The 24,263-nt window shown below is 40.8% G+C and overlaps 1 protein-coding gene across 3 annotated transcripts in view; it reads right to left on the bottom strand.

Moving 5' to 3' along the window:
- The window catches only part of lin7a (lin-7 homolog A (C. elegans)), a 66,578-nt gene that overhangs the window by 29,855 nt on the left and 12,460 nt on the right, over positions 1 to 24,263 (bottom strand). For all 3 annotated transcript variants that reach the window (XR_007569406.1, XM_050036781.1, XM_050036782.1), the window contains exon 2: positions 14,166 to 14,284. Coding sequence is in view for 2 of the 3 variants with exons in the window: in XM_050036781.1 (XP_049892738.1) it covers positions 14,166 to 14,284 (119 nt within the window). In the remaining variant the exon portion in view is untranslated. The remainder of the gene's footprint in view (positions 1 to 14,165; positions 14,285 to 24,263) is intronic.

The raw sequence follows: 24,263 nt of genomic DNA on the forward strand, positions 1-24,263 counted from the left end.
AAAGAGGCCAGTTTGTCCTGCGGGCATCTTTTCAATTCTCCCTCTGCCTTTCCTTTCGCCAGACATCTTCACTGCCCATCTCTAAAACACTGTCACCATCGGCCCACCCTCTCCGACATGTTTCCTTTTGCCTGGTTCACCTCAGTGGATTATAGTAAAACACACAAACACACATGATTACTGATGGGATACGGGCACGGGCACCTACAAGGAGGACGCCACAAAGCCAGAGAATAGAGAGAGATGCCTGCGGGGCAAACTAACGTGACCACCCTGCTTGTAACCATGGCTTCCTGCTTCCTCTACTGAGTCAGAGAGACAGGGAGGGGGATGGGCAGAAGATGCATTAGCCTGGTTGATGTGGTTGGAATAGGATTAAAAAAAAAAAGTCAGCACAAAACAATACAGCCTCCCTCTTGGCCATGACACAGAGGGAAAAACCTCAGACTTGCACGGACTGACCTAAAGTGGAAACAGACAACTTTTCACCTTTACCCAACTAGCATTTCCAGGTGGCATCATTGTTTGCACTGCTGTCGCAAAGACTACCAGATCCGTCTTCCTCAGAGCCTGACTACTACAAACAGTGTTGTGTATGAACACACTAAAAGAGTGCTTTCTTTGAACATGCTCATGTTTTTAGTGAACGTTGAACTGAACACATCAGTTTGAAACTTAAGAACTTGAATATGAGCGTCGTTCACTCCCGCCTCAATTAACAACGCTCATTTTACGGCACCCGAGGCTTTGCCGACACCAACACCGGCATGGTTAGTGCTGGTGGCAGTTACTCAGTTGTTCCACAGTTCGTCATTTCTGCCACTGAGGATAGTGACTGCAAGGAACTGATGCTCTTTGGAAACTGTGGATAGCTACCAACAACTACCAGGGAAGACAAAAGCACTATCTTCTTCCTGTTGTGCAATATTTGCTGCACTTCCTTTGTTCCCTAAATCGAGCAGCATTGCATCCACATGACTCGCCAACCATACCTGTACATCAGTCCATGATCAGCCCCCTGCGATCCTTGGTCTGGAAGTGGAAGCCCTGAAGAAAATGCTGAATTAGCATTTAGCTAGCTATGAAGTATTCGCTTAAAAGAGAGGCAGTAAAGGTTACCATAAGGGTAATGTTAAGGATTACATCTTGTCACTTAAAAGGTGAATCACATCTTCATGTATTAAAAATCATTAAGTGGATTACTCCTACATTTGGCCTGATATTTGTTCACTATAATGTCCATTGTAGCAGGAATCAGATAACCATCATGTTAGTGGGATTGTCTTGTACTGCAGGTGAGTGCTGTTTGTAGGTGCGTGTCGTGTACTCTACAAATGGAATGCGTCTCCAGCTATACACATCTCAGTTATTTGCTACTGGTAATGCTGCTGCTGCTAGTAACGCATTACAGTAATGGTAGCTTTTCCCAGTAACAAGTAGTCTTGCAAATTACCAAAAAAATCAGTGATAATATTACTTCTTATATTCTGTAAAAGTTTGTTTTGGTAGAATTTCCTCGTGACTTTAGCCCTTTGTTTACTTTCCTCACTTCGGAATCTCTTCTCATGTGCTGAGCTGAACTGCCAATCAGAGTGATTTCACTCACAGGCTCTGCCGTCGCCCACACTGATTCAACATGCTGAATCAGCGGCAAAAAAGCCAACTAGCGCTAACAAGAGCAAATGGTGCAGGTTACACCACAGCGACAAGGGCCAACAATGGCCCAAAATTGACCGACGGCTGACTGTTGGCTTGGTGTGTCAGGGCCTTTAGACAGAGTTTTGGCAAAACACCAGTCGCAGGCAACAGAAAACCCCCAGGTAAAAAAGTAATTTGCAAGTTATCTAACCTTAGCTGTGCTTACCGGCGATGACCCTGCCATTCACACAGAGACACAGTCTGAATTTTGACGAAAAAGGTTAAAATAACCAATGAATAGTCTAAGAAATTACTGTCAGCAGGGAGTAACAAGTAAAGTAATACTATTACTTTAAAAAAGATTAGCAAGCAAACTCAAATCAGGCCTTCAGAACTGCATGGTGACAGGGAGGCTTATAGGGAACCAATCAAACTCCCATGGTGTCATTATTCTATAGCCATCGAATTGTGCAATCAACATTAACTTCACTTCTCCACTTTAATGTACCTTTCATCCTTTAACTTAATGTGACGTGGGAGGCAGAGGCATCAGGATCAAATCAACACAAACCCTCCGCCCTCGCTTGCTTTTGCTTTTATAAATAAAAAAAACCCGCAGTCAATTATGTTGATTGAAAATCTTTGCTGAAGTGGAAAATCAACTGCAGTGTGAAAGCTGATGAAAGATACTATCGCTCCGGCCTGCTTTTTGCACTTCCTGTGTTCGTCAGGAGGGACCCTCTAACCCAATATACGGCGAATTCCCACTCTCCATCATTTCCAGCTGGTTAGCTCTCCCAGTCATTTCGTCTTGTGTCCTTCCTTTCCCATTTGCAAGGCTGATTGACCCTGACAACTCATTCAGGCTGATGCAGTGAGACTAATGCACAGGCCCAGAGATTCTACCCCCTCTCCGTCATTGATGAACGTGGCAGGGAAAGACAACCAGCTCATCAAACTCTGTCTCTTCGTCATTTAGCCCAACACTGCTGAACAGACTGTTTCCCCTGCTATCCATTCTTCATATTGACACCGGGCCTGTCATCCTTAACAAGGCTGATTCATGTTCGGTAAGTTCTATTGACGTGGAGTACAGGATCAGGTCTGGAGGTGGACTTACAGTAGGGTTTTTACGATATAGACAGATTAGTATGTCCATCTTGTCAGGCTCTGCGTCGGCCCAGTGGACTGTGAAATGAGCTACGTCACGTGTGTGTGTGTGGAGGAAGGAATCAGATTACACAAGGCCCGGACTTGAAAGAAAGGTCATCTGTTATAATGAAATGTCACAGAGGTGTGTGTGATCAAAATTAACAACAAGAGGGTTGGACTTACAGTTTAACCTGTGTTTTATGGCTCTTTTAACTCGGGTAGTTAACACTGATGGATGACATACAGGAAGGAGAAGTGAGTGCAGTCAGAATGAATTAGACCAGGATTATACAGAAAGGAGTGAAAAAACAAAGACATTGAAGTGGAGGAAAAATGCTCCCATTTAGGGACTACACCAGGGTTTTGTTTTTTATACATTTACTACAAGGCACACTGTACTTTTTTTAGACTGATGGATGCATTTTTGCTCCTCCAGGAGGCTACTGGATTCATATTACTGTCATTATGACAGTTATGTTGAAAGTGCTTATTTCTGCCAGAGTGGTGTGTTGTGCTTGTAGGAAGCTCCAACATCTGAGATTTCAAATCTTGACAAACAGGCCACAGTCAGACGGGATGGGCTGCTACTGGTCCCCCACTGTGACACTCAGCACAGGAGCCCCACAAGGCTGTGCGTTGAGCCCGTTCCTGTTCTCTCTGTACACTCATCACTGTGTTCCATCCCATAACACCACCACCATAATTAAATCTGCAGACGATACAACCGTGATGGGGCTGCCTACAGAGAAGAGGTAGTGATGCTGACAGAGTGGTGCAGAGAAAATTACCTTACTCTCAACATCAAGAAAACAAAAGAACTCATGATTGATTTTGGGAGGAAGCAGGATGTCCGTTAACCACTGCACATCAATGGAGAAAGGGTGGAGAGGATGACCAGCTTTAAATTCCTTGGCACGCACATTTCAGACGACCTCTCATGGACGACAAACACCGCAACTTGTCACGAAGGCACAAAAGCAGCTATACCTGTCACAACAGCTTCTGGTGTTGTTCTAGCGCTGCTCCATTGAGAGTATTCTCACATACAGCATCCTTATGTGGTACGTTAGCTGCTCTGCAGCAGATAAAATCTCCACAGAGAACCATAAAAACTGCAGAACATCAGACAGCTACCTGCCCTGAAATAAATCTTCACCTCCCAGTGCCTGAAGAAAACACATAACATCCTAAAAGACCTGCTCATTACCTGTTTGAACTGTTACCCTCCAAAAAACGCCACAAGTCCATCAGAACACAAACCACAAGATTCAAAAATAAACAGTCTCTACCCCAAAGCCATCACCATACTGAGCTCTGAACTGAAGGAAACTCACTGAAACAGATTACAGACCTTTTTCTTAAGTGCAATAACCTATTTCATGTGCAACAATATGCATTCACACTTTTTTTTTATCCCATTTTAACTGCATACACTGGCAATGAGTATATGGTATCTTTGACTGTGTAGAATATGAGTGGAATGGAGGTGTTTATTTATTTATTTTTATGACAATCTTATTACTTTTTATCACTTATTTTTATATACGAGCCCGGTACTTGAGTGCACCTGAATTCCGTTGTATGTTTGTACAATGACAATACAGAAATCTGAATCTGACATGTCGAGAATCAAACTGAAAAGATGAACAAAAATGGAAGTAGTGAAAATAATCGTGTGGCTATGACAGCTTTCTCAGCACCAATAAAATGTTGTCTGACAGTAGATGTTTGACAACTTGAATCTAGTGACGACAAAGAACACCTGAACACATAAATCTGATAAGTGCTGTATGTGTGGCACCATGGGAAAAAAAATGAATAGAAAGGACAAAGAAGGTTGATCATTTGACATGTACAAAAGACATGGCGATTGTTGTTGCTGTCATGGTGACAGCCTACGTCAGTGGGGCATAAAGTGTGTCACACTCACTAGTTTGAGGACGTAATTTCGGCCTATTCTTACAACTATTTTCTTTATTAAACACTAAAATACACCTGTACATCGATCCAAGTTTCTCTTTCACCAAACTAAACCTAAAGATAACACATAAAACACTTCATTCAAACTCGACAGAAACAAAATAAAACCATCTTAATTAGTCTTGTTAGTAATCTAGCTGATTGTTCTCCTGTTCCAACAGTCACCAACTTTTAGTTTGGTCGAAATAAATCCCTTACTCACAGAGTGAGATGTGAAAATATGCTGATCTACACACTGTTTATCCCTGTGGTCTCTCTCTGTCTCTCAGCTGTCTTCCTCGTTCTTCTGAGGTAGCTACAGTGACATTACATCATGTCTCAACAAACATGGATGTAATATACCAAATTACACTCCAGTGTGAGTGAGGTTTTGAAATCCAGACCTCAGTCTGAAACAGTTTATTAAGTCGAAGCTCATCTCATGCCTACCATTTAAAGAATAGATTTCTCATTACAAGTAATAAAACCAAGGAAGTTAATTTTAGGTCCCTCCATAAATTCTGTCTCGCTCTTATAAATGTGCATAAAATTACAAAATATAACTCACCAAGCTGTCCTAGATGCAAAACTAAAGACAGAATATTATGAATCTGTTTTGGCAATAATCTGATAAATTACTGGAATTCAATCCATTCTTTCACTACATCAAATTTGTAAACAGAATTTGATTTAAATCCTTGTTTATTAAAGGATATGCCTGACTTTAAATTTGATTCAAAAAATGCACAGTATGAAATGCGTACTTCTACTAAAAACAAATGTCCAACTTTTATGCTGCTCCTTTATCACAATTTTTACTATTGGAAAGTTTAACTCCAGAAAAACCTGACACCTTATATTTGTTACAACCTTTGGTTTCTGTTCTTTTCTTGCTTGTAAAACTTCAAGAGGTGATTAATAATGAACCTGGACTATTTCTGTCCGTAAACCTCTATGGATTAAATAAAGGACATATTATGATATTTTTACTTACAACTGCTTTTGTATATTTTTTGTTTGGGGGCAGAGGGAAGGAATGGGGGAACTCATGGCTCTTTTCCACTTACGCACTTGACTTGAGAGGGTTATTTTGTCAGTTTTTCGCAGTCCAGTCTTTTAGAATATACGCTTGGAACATTACCGGCACAAAAACTGGATAGATATTGCATGGCAACAAATAAATGGGTATGTTGGCCTGCCTATCATGTCTTGTGAAATATTTCATTAAAGAGACTTATGAACGGCTGGACGAGTCATATGCCTGCACTTTTATATAAAAGAGATAAAGATATTGACTGTATTTCATATCAGACTGATTGTATAAAAGTCTCCAAAAGTAGATCAGGAGCCAGAGCCTTCAGCTATCAGGCTCCTCTCCTGTGGAATCATCTTCCTGTTGCCGTCTGGGAGGCAGACATCGTCTCCATATTTAAGACTAGACTTAAGACTTTCCTTTTTGATAAAGCTTATAGTTAGGGCTGGCTCAGGCTTGCCCTGTACCAGCCCCTAGTTAAGCTGACTCTGTCTCATTGTGTCACACGGATTACTGTTAATTTATCATGTTGATCTGTTCTGTAAGACATCTATTGCACGTCTGTCCGTCCTGGAAGAGGGATCCCTCCTCAGTTGCTCTTCCTGAGGTTTCTACTGTTTTTTTTCCCCCGTTAAAGGTTTTTTTTTGGGGAGTTTTTCCTGATCGCTGTGAGGGTCCAAAGGACAGAGGGATGTCGTATGCTGTAAAGCCCTGTGAGGCAAATTGTGATTTGTGATATTGGGCTTTATAAATAAAATTGAAATTGTTTGATTGATTGATTGATATATGTGTATATGTATATAATGTATGACCATATTTTAGCAGAATAGCATTACTCAGCTAAGCAAGCACACTGTCATACGGTTTCTCTGAAATCAGCCGGACAAGTTCAACGTTTTGGACTTTTTGTTGAACTCACAAATTCACCGACAAAACAACTGTCTTATACTTAACACATTTTCCAAACAAATATAACTGGCACTTTACATTGTATAAATTAGCCTAATGGCTAGCGGACTTTTCCTCTACTCATATGAAGCCAGGGACAACAGCAACATTTAACAGAGCTAATGTCACAAAATTCAGCTCCATTACAACTCACAAGGTTCACTGAAAAAACAATTGTCTTATACTAAACATGTTTTCCAAACAAATACAACATGCTAACATTATTAGCACAAGCCTATGGCATTTTACATTGTATAAATTAGCATAGCTACAAACAGAGACTTCCTCTGTTCATATGAAGCCAGGATAAGACTTAAAAGGCTATTTTTGTGGAGGCTTTATTGTCTTCACAATTTATTGTTTCTTATCTGTGAAATTAAAGTAAATAAAAGCTTTGTTTCCACTGAGGGAAATGGTTTCAGCTTACAGAAATAGACAGGAGGTCTGCGTCACAGTGATGTGTAGTTACATTAGTAACTAAGTATGTAAGTATAAATCCTGCATTAGAAGAACAGATCATCTGGAAAGTGAACCCTGTGAATGTGAATGCTCTCTCTTTTCAGACACCTTCAAAAATATAAAAGACAACATATGGTTGGCAGAAATGTAAAGAATACTGTACTGCAGTAAACGAGCTAAAATGTACCAAAACACCACTGGGATTCTTCAAAGTGATGTTGACAACATTTTTAGTGCCTGAAATAGAGGGCTGCCATGTGTTAGAAGAACAGATTTATCTGGTAAGTGAACCCTGTGGATGTGAACGCTCCCTGCTGTCACAAACAAACACATTCAGACAGACTCGTGCATATCAGGCCATTCAATCCTAACTGCTGCTTTCCCACTGAGATTCCTTTCTTCTCCACTTTCCACTATCAGTCTGTCTTGCAGCCAGCTCATCGGAGGACCCAGCTGTCGAGAACGGTGATATTCCACCACAGCTCCTTTAATGCTCCGGTAATAACAATAATAACCTACAGTATGCGATGGCCAGCACTTACAACCTGTCCTCCAGCTGGCTCAGCACCACAGAGAGAAGCTGTCGTATCATCAGCTCTCACAAACCTGTAATCGACCATAAACCACAGTCAGCCTCTCTGCAGCCCGCTAATCCCAGAGCGTCTCTGCCGGTTTCCCTGGTGACCGTCTTTAGCAAGCTTTCTGTGGCTGAAGTAGTCTGCATCTTCACCTCTTGGAAAAGGGCATCTGCCACTGCCGCTGCTGCTGCTGAGGCCCTTTTCAGAGGTTTTTCAGAATCATTGTCATTGCACTCCAGTAACTGGCGCTGAGATCAGTCAGCCGCTTGCCAGACGTGGAGTCGGTGTGAGGATGTGCCAGGCTTCCCCGAGAGGGCCAGAGCAGAGCTGGACCCTGTGAGAGGAGAAGACTAGAGCTTTCTTCCTCTCTGTCACTTTGAATGATGTCAGAGTTTTTTTACGTAACGCTCTGTCAGAAGCCATTTACCCTAATTGGTGTCACTGACAGTGCTGCCGACCTTTTCGTTATCATAATGAGGCTGTAAACAAAAGCTTCTAATGAGTTTCTATAAGAAATATGCTAAAAATACTTTTAGATGTGGTCTTTACGGCACCTCTCTGCTGTTATTATGTCTCAAATGACTTTTTATGGTGTTATTTATTTGTTGTATTGTGTTTTTGTTGTGTACAGTGAATGTAATGTCAACATATTGTTTGTTGTCTGTGTGATTAACATGCATCTTGGGTGCTCCCATCAAAAGTAGACAGCTCTAAACACAAGTGTAATTGACCAACAAGACGTATTGTCATCCAATCTCTCTAACTACTTGCCGAGGTGGTCTGGGACACATTGGATAACATATGTTTTGTGGTGTAAATGCTAATACAGCCCGATGCGTCCAAGACAAGGACTATGTCATCTATGTAGGATGTGATTGTTGTTGACACGCTAATGCTCTACAACTTGGCCACGTTATGACGAGTTGAATGACCGTCCATTGTTTTGCCCTATGGAAGACGACATGTCTCTACAACTCCCCAGAAATGTGACTACACATCACTGCAACGCAGACCTCCGGTCTATTTCCGTACGCTGAAACCATTTCCCTCAGTGGAAACAAAGCTTTTATTTATTTCGATTTCACAGATAAGAAACGATAAATTGTGAAGACAATAAAGCCTCCACAAAAATAGCATTTTAAGTCTTGTGTGTGATTTATCCTGGCTTCATATTAGCAGAGGAAGTCTCCTCTGTAAGCTAGGCTAACTCATACAATGTAAATGCCATAGGCTTGTACTAATAACGTTAGCATGTTGTATTTGTTTGGAAAACGTGTTTAGTATAAGACAGTTGTTTTGTCAGTGAACCTTGTGAGCTGTAATGGAGCTGAATTTTGTAACATTACCTTTGTTAAATGTTGCTGTTGTCCCTGGCTTCATATGAGTAGAGGAAAAGTCTGCTAGCTGCTAGGCTAATTTATACAATGTAAAATGCCATAGGCTTGTGCTAAAAATATTAGCATGTTGTATTTGTGGGGAAAATGTGTCCAGATAAAGACAAGTGTTTGTCTGTGAATGCTGTGAGTTATAGTCAAGCTGATTTGTGTACTTGTGTTTGAAATTGTCGCTGATAAGCCATGTTTAATGTATGTTTAATGTATGTTTAATGTGTGTTTTGGGTGTTTTGAATCAACTAAACTTTACAACACCTCACAGAAACCATGCTGACTGACTACTGTTTTGAAGGTGTAGCTGCAGAGTGACACAGACACACCACCGCACAAGTATGAATGCTCACAACAGCGTAAGCTACAGCATAGGCTCTGCATAGAGCTAAAGCACAAGTATAGATCCCAGTATTGTGCTCCTACTACCACTAGATGGCACAAAAAGTGTCCACAAACGAGGACAATAGGTCTAGGTTAATCAGAATGAATCACAAGGTCCATTAAACCCAAAATGTGATGTCCTCATATTAGGACACAGGGTCTCAGGAGGACATACTGTACAGCTGAGTCTGAAGAACAGCATTAGCTCGAAATGTCACTTGTGGATGTGCTAATAAATTGGACTTAAGGGAGCTACAGTGTGCTGACCTTTCTTTATATTTAATACTTTCAGTCCTGTGGGACATTTTTCGGACCAGTGGGGCTTCGAAAGTTTGGGCCATCAGAACAATGGGCGGTCCCCAGTGTGGACATAATAACTGTGTGCCGTGCCCTTTGACCTTCTTGCGTAAGATAAGTGGGCAGAAATGAAATCTGAGCAGAAGCGGTCTGCTGGAGATGCACGATGTACACACATGTTCGGATCACCGAAAGTCATGAAAATACGAGGTGGAAATTGATAAAGCTTTCTAATATAATCGAAATATAAGTGCATTACTTTGCAGCGCCGTTAGAAATTGGGATGAAGTACATAAAAAGGGTTAGTTTGGTTTATCATCTTATAAATATCTAACTGACAAACAGAAGGTAAAGAGCTGAATAAACCAGAGATCTCAGCAGCTGGCCTACAAAACCCTGAGTCATTGATACAGATCAATACTCCAAAATATATTATAGTTATTTTGTGCTCTGAAGCAGTAAAACCGTATTAATGTCCCTTTAATTCACAACATAACGACAGTCTGATCACGTCTGCTGTTATCCGAGGACAAATTACATGTTGACTTTGTTTACAATTAACTTGCAACACGGATGCCATCGCTGCATCTGTCATCTGTCTCTCCGCTCTTCAAAGCCCTGTTTGCTTAACAAATACATGTCCGGGGTGATGCTGCAGTATATCACAACAGACAGGACACTAAATATACAAGATCTGCTGTTATCAGCCTGTGTAGTGGTGTCATGTAAGAGTGAAAGCTCTTGTTTGTTTTGTACCCCGTCCTCCTGATGAATGGTGTTAAGATGATGGATCAGTGGGTGGCTGTTAGCGTGCGTGTGAATCAAAGCATTCAAAGCGAGAGAAGAAAAACTCTCTGTTTATGATTCACACTTCCTTCCGTCCCTGTAAAATGTGATTAAAAGCAATCTCTAACAGGGATTTGCTTAATTAAAATACAGTGTAACGAGCTTATCAACCCTTCAAGTTAATGAAATGCTCATAATGTTTTCTGGCCTTGTGATTATTGAAATGTGTGTGAATTTTTCATGCAGTCAAAAATTCACTGTTGCTGCTCGGCTCCAGCAGTAATAAGGCAGAGCAATAATCTCTGACATTTTCATTACGCTGCAGTCACTTTTGATTGATGTAACACAACACTAATTTAAAGGTACACTCTCAGCTTCTTTTGTTGTAGAGTCATAATTCTTTTAAATTTATTGTTCTGCTCAGTTTCAAAGCACCAGTGTTTGCCTGGGAGCCCACACTGCAACATAATCAGGTGCTATGTTTTACCTACAGTGGAGCCAAATCATGGAACTGCTCTGTTGACAGCATTAAGCGTGGCTATAGCAGGCAGGTGCACCAGCTGATCACAAATTTAGGTGTAAATTTAATGTGAAATGCAACACTAAATTTGCCACTTTATTTATTATATAACTTGTACTGGCCGCAACCAAAAGTGTTACAGAGAGAGATGTTTTCATCCTGGGTGCTATTCTGGTAATAAGGGAGGCACTTAATACATCTAACAGAAAGATAAAAGGATGCATTGCTAGTTTCAGGCTGATGCAGTTGTCGTGTAAAGTAGGATTTATAATTGTGTGTCAGCTCTATGCAGAGCCTACACTGTAGCCTACGCATGTGCCTACACCATCATGAGCATTTATACTTGTGTGGTGGTGTGTCTGTGTCACTCTGCAGTTACACCTTCAAAACACAGTCAGCAGGGTTTCTATGAAGTGTTTAGTTGATTCAAAACACACATTAAACACACATTAAACATGACTTAATAGAGACAATTTCAAACACAAGTACACAAATCAGCTTCACAATAACTCGCAGCATTCACAGGCAGTGTTGGGCAGTAACGCATTATTAGTAACGCTTTACAGTAACGCCGTTAGTTTTGGCAGTAACTAATACTCTAACATGTTAGTTTTTAAATTCAGTAACTCAGTTACTGTTACCAAACGGTGCATTACTCCGCTATTTTTGGCCAGGTTTTAAAACAGCGCGCAGCATGCAGTATTCCTTCACAAACTGAAGTTCACTTTCACTAAAACATTTTAGGCCTAAACAATAAAAGATAGTCAAGTCAGATAGAGGTATATGAACAATTCTTACCAGAGCATCTTAATGAAACACGTCTCTCACCATCTCTGAAGTCACTGTCGACCTGCTGGCCTCACCACAGTGCTGTACATTCAGTGGTAATGTTAGCGCTTCTGTAGATTTTTAGTCCCAGTAACGTTATATCCCGTAATGTGATATCCATTGTTATCCCGAGGAAGCTTTTGTTGTGGACAGACAATGTCTGCAGTGGGCGACAGACTTGACATCATCATGTAGCTCTTCAAATGTTCTCTTTAGCTCATTTTTATTGAGCCAGTACAGTTAGGAAATGTTTTGGGCTGCAGGGCTGAGTTTCCCAAAACATCAATAAACGTTGTCTTCTTTGTGGCTTAGAAAAACTACACTGCAAAAAAAGAAAAGCACCTAGCGCCCTCTAGCATCCCCACTCAGTCATCTAGAGCCAGGATGTACTCAGAGTATAGATGACACTAGTACGCGTGCGTCACGGTCACGGTGTGATGGCAAGCCAAGACGAGAGTCCTAAGTCGAGTTTTTTTTTTTCAGTAACTAGCACAACACTGTTCACAGACAAACACTTGTCTTTATCTGGACACATTTTCCCCACAAATACAACATGCTAATGTTTTTAGCAGAAGCCTATGGCATTTTACATTGTAGGAATTAGCCTTGCGGCTAGCGGACTTTTCCTGTACTCATATGAAGCCAGGGACAACAGCAACATTTATCAAAGGTAACGTTACAAAATTCGGCTCCATTACAACTCACAAGGTTCATCCACAAAACAACTGTCTTATACTGAACACGTTTCCCAAACAAATACAACATGCTAACGTTATTAGCACAAGCCTATGGCATTTTACATGTCATTGTAATATTAAGCCTAGCGACTAGCGGAGATTTCCTCTGCTCATATGAAGCCAGGATGAATCACACACTAGACTTAAACTGCTATTTTTGTGGAGGCTTTATCGTCTTCACAGTTTATTGTTTCTTATCTGTGAAATTAAAGTAAATAAAAGCTTTGTTTCCACTGAGGGAAATGGTTTCAGCTTACAAAAACAGAAAGGATGTCTGCGTTGCCGCAACGTGTAGTTACATTTCTGGGGAGGTGCACATCAGGCTACAGGGTAGGGTACTGTGAAGGCTCTACGTCGACACAGAGCCTACGCGGTAGGTACAGTGTTGATTCAACACAGAAGTACAAATCTTGCATTAGTTGTAAATATACTTGCACCCATGTGTGTGCCTATGGGCATACAGGTCTTCAAATGAGGTGTGTTCAAGTGCATTGTTGGCGCATGGCTATTTTGAGGCAGTGGAACGCGACACTGACCAACAAAAACCTGATATAAATTCAATGGTACAGTATTTTCCTGCTATTTAAACGGTGCGTTATTCAAATAATAATACACTCCTACATAGGTGGGCTTACAACATGCACACACTCTTTTTGTTACATACACAGGGATGCATGGATGGGATGTCGGTAGGTGAAATAACACATCATTACTGAGGAAAATATGAATTACATTTTGCAAAATCAGAACATAGCAGAGATCAGAGCAGAGCAGAGTTGATGTCTTACTCCCCTAATCCAATTTGCAAATCCGCCATGTAAATAGCAGTGCACTAGGTGCAGGCACGCAAATGCATACAGTTGCCCATGTTCATTACACATATGCAAAAGTGTTGTAATAGTAAGGTTTTAGTAAAAATGCTTGTGTTTGAGGAGCACTGAGCATACGACTGGATAAATGGGACTTGGATTATACTGCACGAGTTGTGTGAGAATTTATAAACAGATGCTTTGATATAGTTTTTGAACATGGACCCCAATGACTTCAATTCATCAAGAATTTTCTTAGGTTTTAGATTCTTTGTTCAGTGTGGAGGCATGAAAGAAAAACAAAGCCTTCATTACAAATTCAAAGTAACACTAGGTGATTAATTGATACACAAATAGACATTCTGTGGGTGAAGTATTCCTTTAAGGTCCTGACAACACAGCAACCACAACCGAGCAGGTGAAAAAACAACAGCTTCATCAGCAGCAACTCCGAGGGGAAAAACATCCCAGCGCCGAGCACAATGATTGATTGGAGGAGCTCTGCAACAACCGAGTTCTAGCACCAGAAAGGTCATCATAAAAAAGTAGAAAATAAAAATAAATAAAAAGTCTCACAGAAGAAAAAGTACGAAAAGACATGAGTCATGTCGGTGTGCACGGATCAGCGGCTCCCTCCTTGGCTGTGACTCACCTCTCTGATGGCTGTGCAGAACTCGCTCTGAAGGACCTTCTTCAGAGACTGGAGCTTGTGACCGGGCACGTCACCCGACTCCTGCAGCTTCTCCAGCAGCTCGATAGCCCTGGCAACATCTGGCAGAGAGAGGGATGGAGAGCGGGTGTGAGTGTATGTGTGTGGGTAGTCATGCCAAGGGGACAAAGGGGGGAAAAAATGCCCCATTCAATTACATTAACAGCACAGGCGCTGGAGCGAATCAATGGGTGGGATAATGGAAATAGACTCAGTCAAGGCCAGCTGGGGCAAGAAAGATAGAATAGCAATCCCATCCATGGATCGTTTGCATTGGCTTAGCTATATGCATGAGAATAAGGCAGAGGGGGAATAAGTCAGGCACTCATTTGTTCAAAGGTAACACTTCCTGGTAAGAGTAGGCACCGGCGGGCATTACAAAGCATTTACACTAAACCGTAAGCCTTAAGTTAGAGGCTGTGACTCCGGGGTCTACTGAGCTCTCCTCCCCTAATTAGCTTGAGCTGAATGAGTCCGCCAGCTTGGCTGATTAATTTCTCGCCCTCTGAAACTGGCAGGCCAAATAGAGATACATAATGGAGGGAGGGGGGGGGGGGGTGATTTGGTACTCAATCACTGGACTTGGACTGTTGGGTCAATAACATGTTTTATTCAGCTTGTGTGTCCAGAGACCTGCGACAACACAGAGACACACGATTGGTACAGTTTTACAGTGGAGCGGGGGAGTTTTTCTGTGTTCTAGTTACACACCAAAATATAGTGGTGTTGCATTACCCCCATTTTAACAGCTGCAACTGATGATTATTTTCATTGTCAATTAATCTCATGGTTATTTCATTAAAATGGTAATTACGCCAATCACAAGTTCCCAAACAGATTAGGAGTTCTTCAAATTGCTTGTTTTTTAAAAAAAGTAAACAAATCCTTTTTAAGCAACTCCTTTTAGTGTTATGTACCAGGTCAGCCAATGGTATGTCCAAGTACTCATGAATCCTGCCTTTTCTGACTCTCCCACTCGCTGTTATCGCAGCTCATGCTCCCTGCTACAGTGAGTAAACAAGAAGCAATTAAATCAGACTTAAGTTGAGACCTTTGCCAGCCAAGGCCATTGGTGCATTCAAGTGCTTCTGAGATGGGTCGACTTGTGTACATGGGCTTTAGGTTGTCAAAAACATGGGCACTACAAAGAAGATATGTTGTACTCTATCACTCAGAGCGAATAAACAATACATTGATGACAAAGAGCAAAGGAAACTTATCAGGTGAGCCATGAAATACTATGGTAAACTCATTTTTCAGATTATTCCCACACCACATGAATGCAGCACAAGGCTGTGAAGGTAAAAGGGACATCTGCTACTTGTCCCCCAAAGAACGACATATCATTGGTCAGTGACATTTCTGTAACATCGTATTGAGCTTACCTACCTACATACGAGTGGGATGCTGAAACAATGCTTAAAAATAAATACTTTAACTTTATAAATGTAAACGTATACATGATGACCCAAGAGAAGTTTTGTGGGGCGGGCAGCACTAGCTGTCAAACGTCCATGTTCTATAACCTAGAGTTATGGAGAAACTGACACCATATTTTGCAAAAAGTATCCAAACTTTAAAGGTCTGAAACATTTACATATTTAAACTCAAAGAAACTGGTACTGTGAAAAGAATCAGACTGCCCGTTACTACTTGTTTTCCAGAGGAACAGTCCAAAACCCAAACTTTTTTTGCATTTCCAATCATTTCAAATGAAAAAAAAAACACAGATCGTTTTAGCGCTACACGTGTTAGCTCTTTCAACATACACAAATAGATTTTTTGGCCACTTCGGGGCAGCGATGCAAGCTGCAAACATAATGTTGAAAATCATGTAAAGCTGATCTGTTGAGCGAGCTCTGAACAAGTAACATCTGAATTCATCTGGAGAGGTGTTGTGAATATTTGCTCTCCTTTTAGCTTTGTTTTGGTCACCACCAGCTCTCGAGGGAAACATCTGTCTGTTAAGCTGCTAAATGCTCCAACAAGTCCTCAAACTCATATGTACACATATGTCATGTGTTCATACCTCTGAATACAACCCACAGGAGTGTTTCCTAGACTAGCTAACCTACTGGTGAATGACAGAATAGCTAATATAACCATTAATGGTTGCAGTTTCAAACTCGTGGGTAACGTTATGAAACGGTGGCAATTGCATCAAAATTACGTGGTTAGGTTTAGAAAAAGATCATGGCTTAGCTTAATAAAAGTACGTATTGCAATATTTTACACGACATATGTCACATGTAATCACTCACATTGACATCACTCATTTTTTTGTCAAAATAAGTCTGAATTGACTTTTGGTTTCACACAGGACATGAATACCAGTCTCCTGGATGAAAGTCCAGTGTTTGTTTGACCCATCTACCTCATCTCACTCCCACTTATTGCTCTCAATACTACGTCGCCTGACCTTCTCCTTTGCTCCCATAATGTTCACTATGGCGACTATAGTTTGCCGCCCGACAAAAAATGTAAATATGGGTTGTAATTTGTTGTTTGTTGTGTTTGTTCCTTGATGGCACATGATAAAAGGTGATTTAAAAAGACTTACAAAGTTAGTTTTTGTAACGCTTTTAAATCAGTTTCATTTAGCCGTATTCCACAGCTTATTTAGTTATTTTATTTAACATTATTTTCCACCAGCAAACAGAACACCCACACTTCACATGACTGACAGCTAGGCTGCTGGTTTAGATTCATGTCACTCCACCGAACATCAACGGCATCATTTTTTTAAAAGACCTTCCACAGCTCGCTTGGTTGCCCAGCAGGGATCGATCAATGCTGAACAGCCACGTACACATTCTCCAGATTACTATACATGTGTTCTGCATCAGACGCACACACACACACACACATGCATCAATATTTATGTAGGAAAAATGAGATCAACAACCACGCACAACTTGTTTTCCTCTGTTGCAATCAAGTATTACAAATAGTGCTTATGCCAGTCGATAAATCAATACTTTACAACATCAAAATGCCTAAAATATGATTCAGCTTCCATGGAAATAGCTGTTGGTTGCAGCCCTAATGATGAGCACAGCTGACGAGAGTATATACCTTTAGAAAATAAGCTACCTGATCTTAAACAAGCAGCAAGTGAATACAAACTGACTAATCAGTTTCTCTGCACTGTCATCTCTACAAGGTTGTATCAGTGTTTCTTTTCACAGTACACAGTGATGAATTGTGCGCACTGGCATTACACTCACACACACACACGCACACACACACTGATATTGAATTCTGGGAATATGGGAGTAACTCAATAAAGCAGATGGCAGACAGAGGAGCTTTTACTGTTTGCAGACCTGTGGGAGACAAGAAAAGAAGTAGACTCCAGCTCCGACTGTGTGAATACTGTTTAAGGCCATAAAAAGGAAATATGGAACACACTGAGATTGTACCCTTTATTGCATTTTCCCTTTTATACTGCATATGGTCGACAGTGAGTGCAGAAATCCAATGCCTGTTTCTATTTTAGGCGCTCTGTAATAAAGCACCGCGGATTATATTGATCTGCTTGAAATTGCAAGTTCAGTTCCCATCGAGGCAGGTTACAGCTCGCGAGAACCGGTCCGGCGGGAGCTGTATTGGCAAATGAGAGCTGGCAATGAGGCAAGTCATCATGATGATGCTAATCAGCCATTAATCAAACGATTAGACTCAGAATTGCCTGTGAAGATGGTCGCAGGTACCTGTAAATTTGACACAATGTTAAAGGAGAACCATTGTGCTCATTTTCAGGTTCATACTTGCATTTTGTGCTCCTACTAAAACATGTTAACATGCTTTAATGGTCAAAAAGCACTATTTTCCTCATACTGTCTGTGCTAAAACACAGGTCTATATTCCCCCTCTGTCAGAAAGACTCCATGTTAGCACCTGTCTCCATAAGCACCCCTCCTGAAAAAGCCAGTTTTTCTCTCATTGGTCAGTGCTTCAAGGTCATCTATATCTCTGCATCTCTGCATTGTGTATAAATGTGACTGAGAATAGGGACATGTTCCAGCAAGAATATGATCCGAAATCAGGGAGAAATTGACAACTTCTGCAACTAAGATTACATGTTCCTACATATTAGCAGGTAGCGACACGTAGCAGTGTGTTTGCAGCTGGTGAATGACTGTGCAAAGTGGCTGTTTCTCCCTTTACAAATCACCAATAACACACAGACACAGCCTGACATGTTCCAGCAGGAATATGATCCAAAATTGGGGAGAAATTAACAACATCAGCAATCAAGATTACATGGTTCCCTTACATTAGCATGTAGCTAGTATATGTAGCAGTGTGTGTAGCAGTTGGGGAATGACTATAGCAGCACTTTCAGAACTTGTCAAGAATCACCAATAAAAGCCTCTAAACACAACTGGACATGTTCAAGCAGGAATATGATCCGAAATCGGGGAGAACTTTACAACATCTGCAACCAAGATTACATGTTTCCCTGACATTAGTATGGAGTTACATGTAGCAGTGTGTTTGCAGCCAGGAAATGCGGCTCTTTCTCCAGCTAAAAATCACCAATAAAAGCTTCCCAACACAACCGGACATCATCCAGCAGAAATATGATATGAAATTAGTAAAAAAAAATTACCATCAGCAACCATGATGACATGTTCCACTGACTTTAGCATGTAGCTACATGTAGCAGTGTAGCCTACTTGCAGCTAGGGAATGATTGTGATTAGCAGCACTTTCTCACGTGAAAAATCACCAATAAAAGCTTCTAAACACAATCAGACATGTTCCAGCAGGAATATGATCTGAAATCAGGGAAAATAAATAATACTAGCAACCAAGATTACATGTTTCCTTGATATTAGCATGTTGCTATATGTAGCAGTGTGTTTTCAGCTGGGGGATGACTAGAGCGGCACTTTATCCCGTTAAAAATCACAAATAAAAGCTTCTAAACACAACCAGACATGTTCCAGCAGGAATATGATCCCAAATCTAATAACATTAGCAACCAAGATTACATGTTTCCCTTCATGTTTTCCCAAGTGGGGTGCCTTAACATCATCCATGTGCACACACTCCTCCCATCAGAGTGACAGAAACCTAGTTGAAGTATCCCTTTAAATACCCTGATTTAAATCATTATGTTCTAAAAGTTTTAAAATTCACTACATAGCTGTCTCTAGAGTTATTTTCCTACTATCATTCATTATAGCGATTGGAAAAAGGAAAGGAGGGAAAAGAAACACTAGTGCGTTTGCTCTATAAGTTCACGGATGTGGAAGATCTGAAAAATTTTCCTAACTGAAAATTGAACCTTTTGAGTTTCATTCACCACTGAGCAACATTAATAGGAATGAATGGGGCCATGCCTCGCTGTATCCAGTTCTCTATATCCATAATATAGCTGCTTTAACTGAAAAACAAATCCACCATATGGGGTTTTAAAGAGCTGATTTTCTGCTAAGTATACCATATTAATATTTTCTATCAAGGTGTGGGTCAGTTCCCCCTATGCCTGAATATATAAAACACAGAGTCTGAATAGCTTGTAATGAGCTGGTACACTTCCAAGCAGCAAGGGCATCTGTCTAGGAGGTTTATGAGCATTTCTTTCTCATTAAATGGAGGTCAAGGGCCATCCAGGAAAGATTTCCCCCCCCTTTCTGCAGTTATTTGCTTTCACATGCTCATTAGCACCATTTTCCTTATCCACATCAAGGACTTTGACTAGGCGTTTGGAACTTAACTTCAAAGATTGATATTGCAGACATTTTTGCAGGTGCTTTCATCTCGCTGATCAAAAGTGATGCCTGCTCATTTCCTGATATAATCTTTCTATTTGAATTTGGGTAAATTTCATAAGCTTTGGATCTAGTAGATGAGCTGCTCAATTAAGTATTACAATTATTGTAATAACTGTAATACTGTAACCCAGTTACCAGAAGAAAATGTTGGGATTGTATGTTTTTGCAAACCATAAATATGTATTACATTTGCCCGTTTCATACATTTCATATCAATGTTTCTAAAACGTGATGTGAAGTGATGTCATGTATGAGCTGACTGTCATCGGGAGGTGTAGAAGATGGTGGATAGACGTGGCGAGACACCTGCCAAGATCAACAAACAGTAAACCGGTTTTGTTTTGGTGAGTCTTTGCTGTTTCCAGCGGCTTTTAAAGCACCAAACATGGGTGGCCACCCACTAGTATGTTTACACTGTCTTTTTACATGCAAGCATGAGTGTTTTGTGGTTTCCCCTCAGTGTGTTTCCATCTGCTTTTTAGGCTCCAAAGGTGGGTGTTTTGTAGCAACCTGTCGATATGTTTCCACTGGCTTCTTAGGCTTCCAACATGGGTGTTTTGTAGCAACCAGTTGGTGTGTGTCGATTAGCTTTTTAAGCTCCAATTGGTGTTTTGTAGCAACCTGTCTGTATGTTTCCATCAGCTTTTTAGGCTATAAACATGGCATTTTTGTAGTGCCTCAATGGTGTGCCTTCACTGGCTTCTTAGGCTTCCAACGTGGGTGTTTTGTAGCAACCTGTCAGTATGTTTCCATCTGCTTTTTAGGCTATAAACATGTCAGTTTTGTAGCAAACCATCTGTATGTTTCCACTGGCTTTTTAGGCTCCACACATGGGTGTTTTGTAGCAGCCAGTTGGTGTTTTTCCAGCAGCTATTTTGGGCTCCAAACGTGGTATTTTGTAGCAACCCGTTGGTGTGTTTCCATCTGCTTTTTAGGCTATAAACATGGCCGTTTTGTAGCAAACCATTTGTATGTTTCCACTGGCTTTTTAGGCTCCAAACATGGGTGTTTTGTAGCAACCAGTTTTTCCAGCAGCTATTTTAGGCTCCAAACTTGGTATTTTGTAGCAACCCCTTGGTGTGTTTCCATCTGCTTTTTAGGCTATAAACATGGTAGTTTTGTAGCAACCCATCTGCATGTTTCCATTGGCTTTTTAGGTTCCAAACAGTGGTGTACTGTCATGACCCGTTGTTGTTTTTCCAGCAGATTTTTAGGCTCCAAACTGTGGTGGTTTGTTGCTATGAAAAGCAGTTATTTTTTACAGAGACATTGCTGCTTTTTCTGCAGGGACTATGCCCCCCAAAACGAGTATTTTAAGCCAAATATGATCTTTTCCTAACCATAACCAAGTGGTTTTTGTGTCTGAACTTACCCAAATCAGTGACATTTTTTTAAACATAAAATTTTACAATTTCTGCTGCATAATAACGTGCAAGTGTAACATATTCATGGTTTGCAGAAATGTACAGTGCCAACATTTTTTTCAGGGGATGAACACTGTAAGCCTGCTCCACTCAATGTACGTCATGGCCCTTTGCAGTTTTATCCCAGTGCAAAAGTACAGGGACACAGAAATGGTGATTACAGGTGTCACCTCAAAATGAGTGGTAGTAAGTGTAATCATATAGCTCCTTGGTTCACATGGAGCTGCTCAGGGGTAATGAAATGTCTGCTGGCACTGTATTGGCACATTTACTGCTTCCAGTGATATCTAATCTCTGTCTGTGAAGATTTTCTGCTTCGCTGTCACACTGTTTGTCACACACGGGAGATAGCGTTGTGAGAAAATGTGTAAACAAATCAAAGTAGTGTTGCATGAAAACTGGCACATGCCTGCTGGATTATTTCTAGCACATAATATGGTGCAAAAAAAAACAACAACTCCCTTTTGTTTGTGTCTTAAGTTCTGAGCCGCACAGATTTAAGCAAAAAAGTCCCATGAGTGCACTCCAATACCCACGGCTCTGCATGCTTGATGTGAAAGTGGGACATCAGATGAGCTGTGTGACTGATCAGAGGGGTGTAAAAAAACCCAGGGGAAGAGGCATTGAAGGGTGATTGTGTTCCATGACAGAGCATGCTGAGATGACTGCAGGGGGATCACAGTTACGTCACATTTACAGGAAAAGATTTTCCGAATCAGATGTGCAGCGAAATGGCATGTTACATTACCTAATAGTCTGGAAGTGAGAGGGATGGGGGGGAAATCTCCTGGATGACCCTTTGTGCGATGACATAATCACGGTGAAAGACCACACTTATTTCATATTATACCTTGGACTGAGAAAAGAGGCTGACTGAGCAAAGGAAGCACAGTTGAAGATAACACTAAGTATGTGTTCAACACCCACATGGTGTGCCTGTTACATGCAGTCCATGAATAACTTCAGCTGCAGGGTAATACAGGAAATATGATCCAACCAACTCTGCTAACAACAACACACATGAACACAGCTAAATTTAACACCTTTACAATATGTCATAATTTAATAATAAACTGTATTTCAAGCCATGCATTTTTCCAGGAAAGGCTGACCAATCATTGCAGCTGGGGGAATGACTGTAACTGAGAATAGCAGCACTTCCTGCCGTGAGAAATCTCCCAATAAAAGCTCCTAAACACTACCAGACATGTTCAAGGAGGAATATGACATGACATTGGGGAGAAATTTACAATATTGGCAGCCAAGATTGTGTATCCCTGATGTTAGCATGTAGCAGCAATGCATATGCAGCCAGGGAATAACAATGGATGGCTGAACTTCTACCATTAAAAACCACTAGTAAAAGCCTCTTAACACAACCAAACATGTTCCAGTAGGAATATGATCCGAAACCAGGGTCAAATTAACAACATCAGCTACCAAGATATTATATTTTTCCCTGATGTTAGCATGTAGCTACATGTAGCAATGTATTTACAATTGAGTAATGACTGTGTGTAGCTGTATTTTCACCCATTAAAAATCACGAATAAAAGCTTCTAAACACAACCAGACATGTTCTAGCAGAAATCTGATCCAAGATCAACAAAATATTATTAACATTTTCAAACAAGATTACATGTTTTTCTGACGTTAGCATGTAGCTACATGCAACAGTGTAATTGCAGCCTGGCAATGACTGCAATGGAGAATGGCAGCACTTTGTCCTGTTAAACATCACCAATAAAATCCTCTTAACACAGCCAAACATGTTCCAGCAAGAATATGATCCAAAAACAAGGGTCAACATCATTACATGTTTCCCCCGACATTAGCATGTAGCTACATGTAGCAGTGTCTTTGTACATGGATAATGACTGTGTAGAGTGGCACTTTCGCTCATTAAAAATCACAGATAAAAGTTTCTAAACACAACCAGATATGTTCCAGCAGGAATCTGACCTGGCACCAGGGTCAAATTAACAACATCAACAACCAAGATTACATGGTTCCCTGGCATTAGCATGTAGCTACATGTAGAAGTGTACTTGCTATAGGGTAATGACTGCGTATAGTGGCACTTTCACCCATTAAAAATTACCAATAAAAGCTTTTTAACACAATCAGACATGTTGCAGCAGATTTATGTTTCAAAATCGGGGGAAAAAAATACAACATGGGCAACCACATTTACATGTTTCCCTGACGTTAGCATGTGGCTACATGTAGCAGTGTATGTAGGCCGATGTAAATGCTTGCAGTAAGGTGCACAGAGCAGATAACCATATAAAGAAATCTGTCACACTTTGACGTCATTTTAAAGCCAAAGCAGAAAAGAATGTTGAAAACAGCATATTCAGAGCGGTCTGAAGCCTGAGGGTTTTGCTCACGGGGATTACTTTTACACACAATTGCCTCGTTATTTGAAACTTTGGCTATGTTTAATGTGAACATCCAACACTGTAATATTCTGACAGAAAAAGCAGGATAGATCCCCTTTAATATAAAAATGATTATGCACCTTTAACCCTCTGTTATTTATCTGGCAGCTACTAATATCATGACATTCCAGAGCCTGCTATTCCACCCCTACCCTGCAGTTAGTGTGAGCATTTTTCACCTCTGATCATCACCTGACAGCCACACCCAGCTGCACAGCTGCTCCCAATAGTCTCATCAACCTGCCCCAGTATATATATATATGTACGTGCCTCTTACTCTCAGTCCTCCGCCAGGTTGTAACTCAAATGTGCATCCGAGTCTTTAATCTGTCATACTCAACTGCTATGTAAGGGAAATACTCCTCCACTACTGGACTTCACAGCAACCCT

The sequence above is a fragment of the Epinephelus moara genome, chromosome 23 (assembly GCF_006386435.1).
Source record: "Epinephelus moara isolate mb chromosome 23, YSFRI_EMoa_1.0, whole genome shotgun sequence".
Taxonomy (NCBI): Eukaryota; Metazoa; Chordata; class Actinopteri; order Perciformes; family Serranidae; genus Epinephelus; species Epinephelus moara.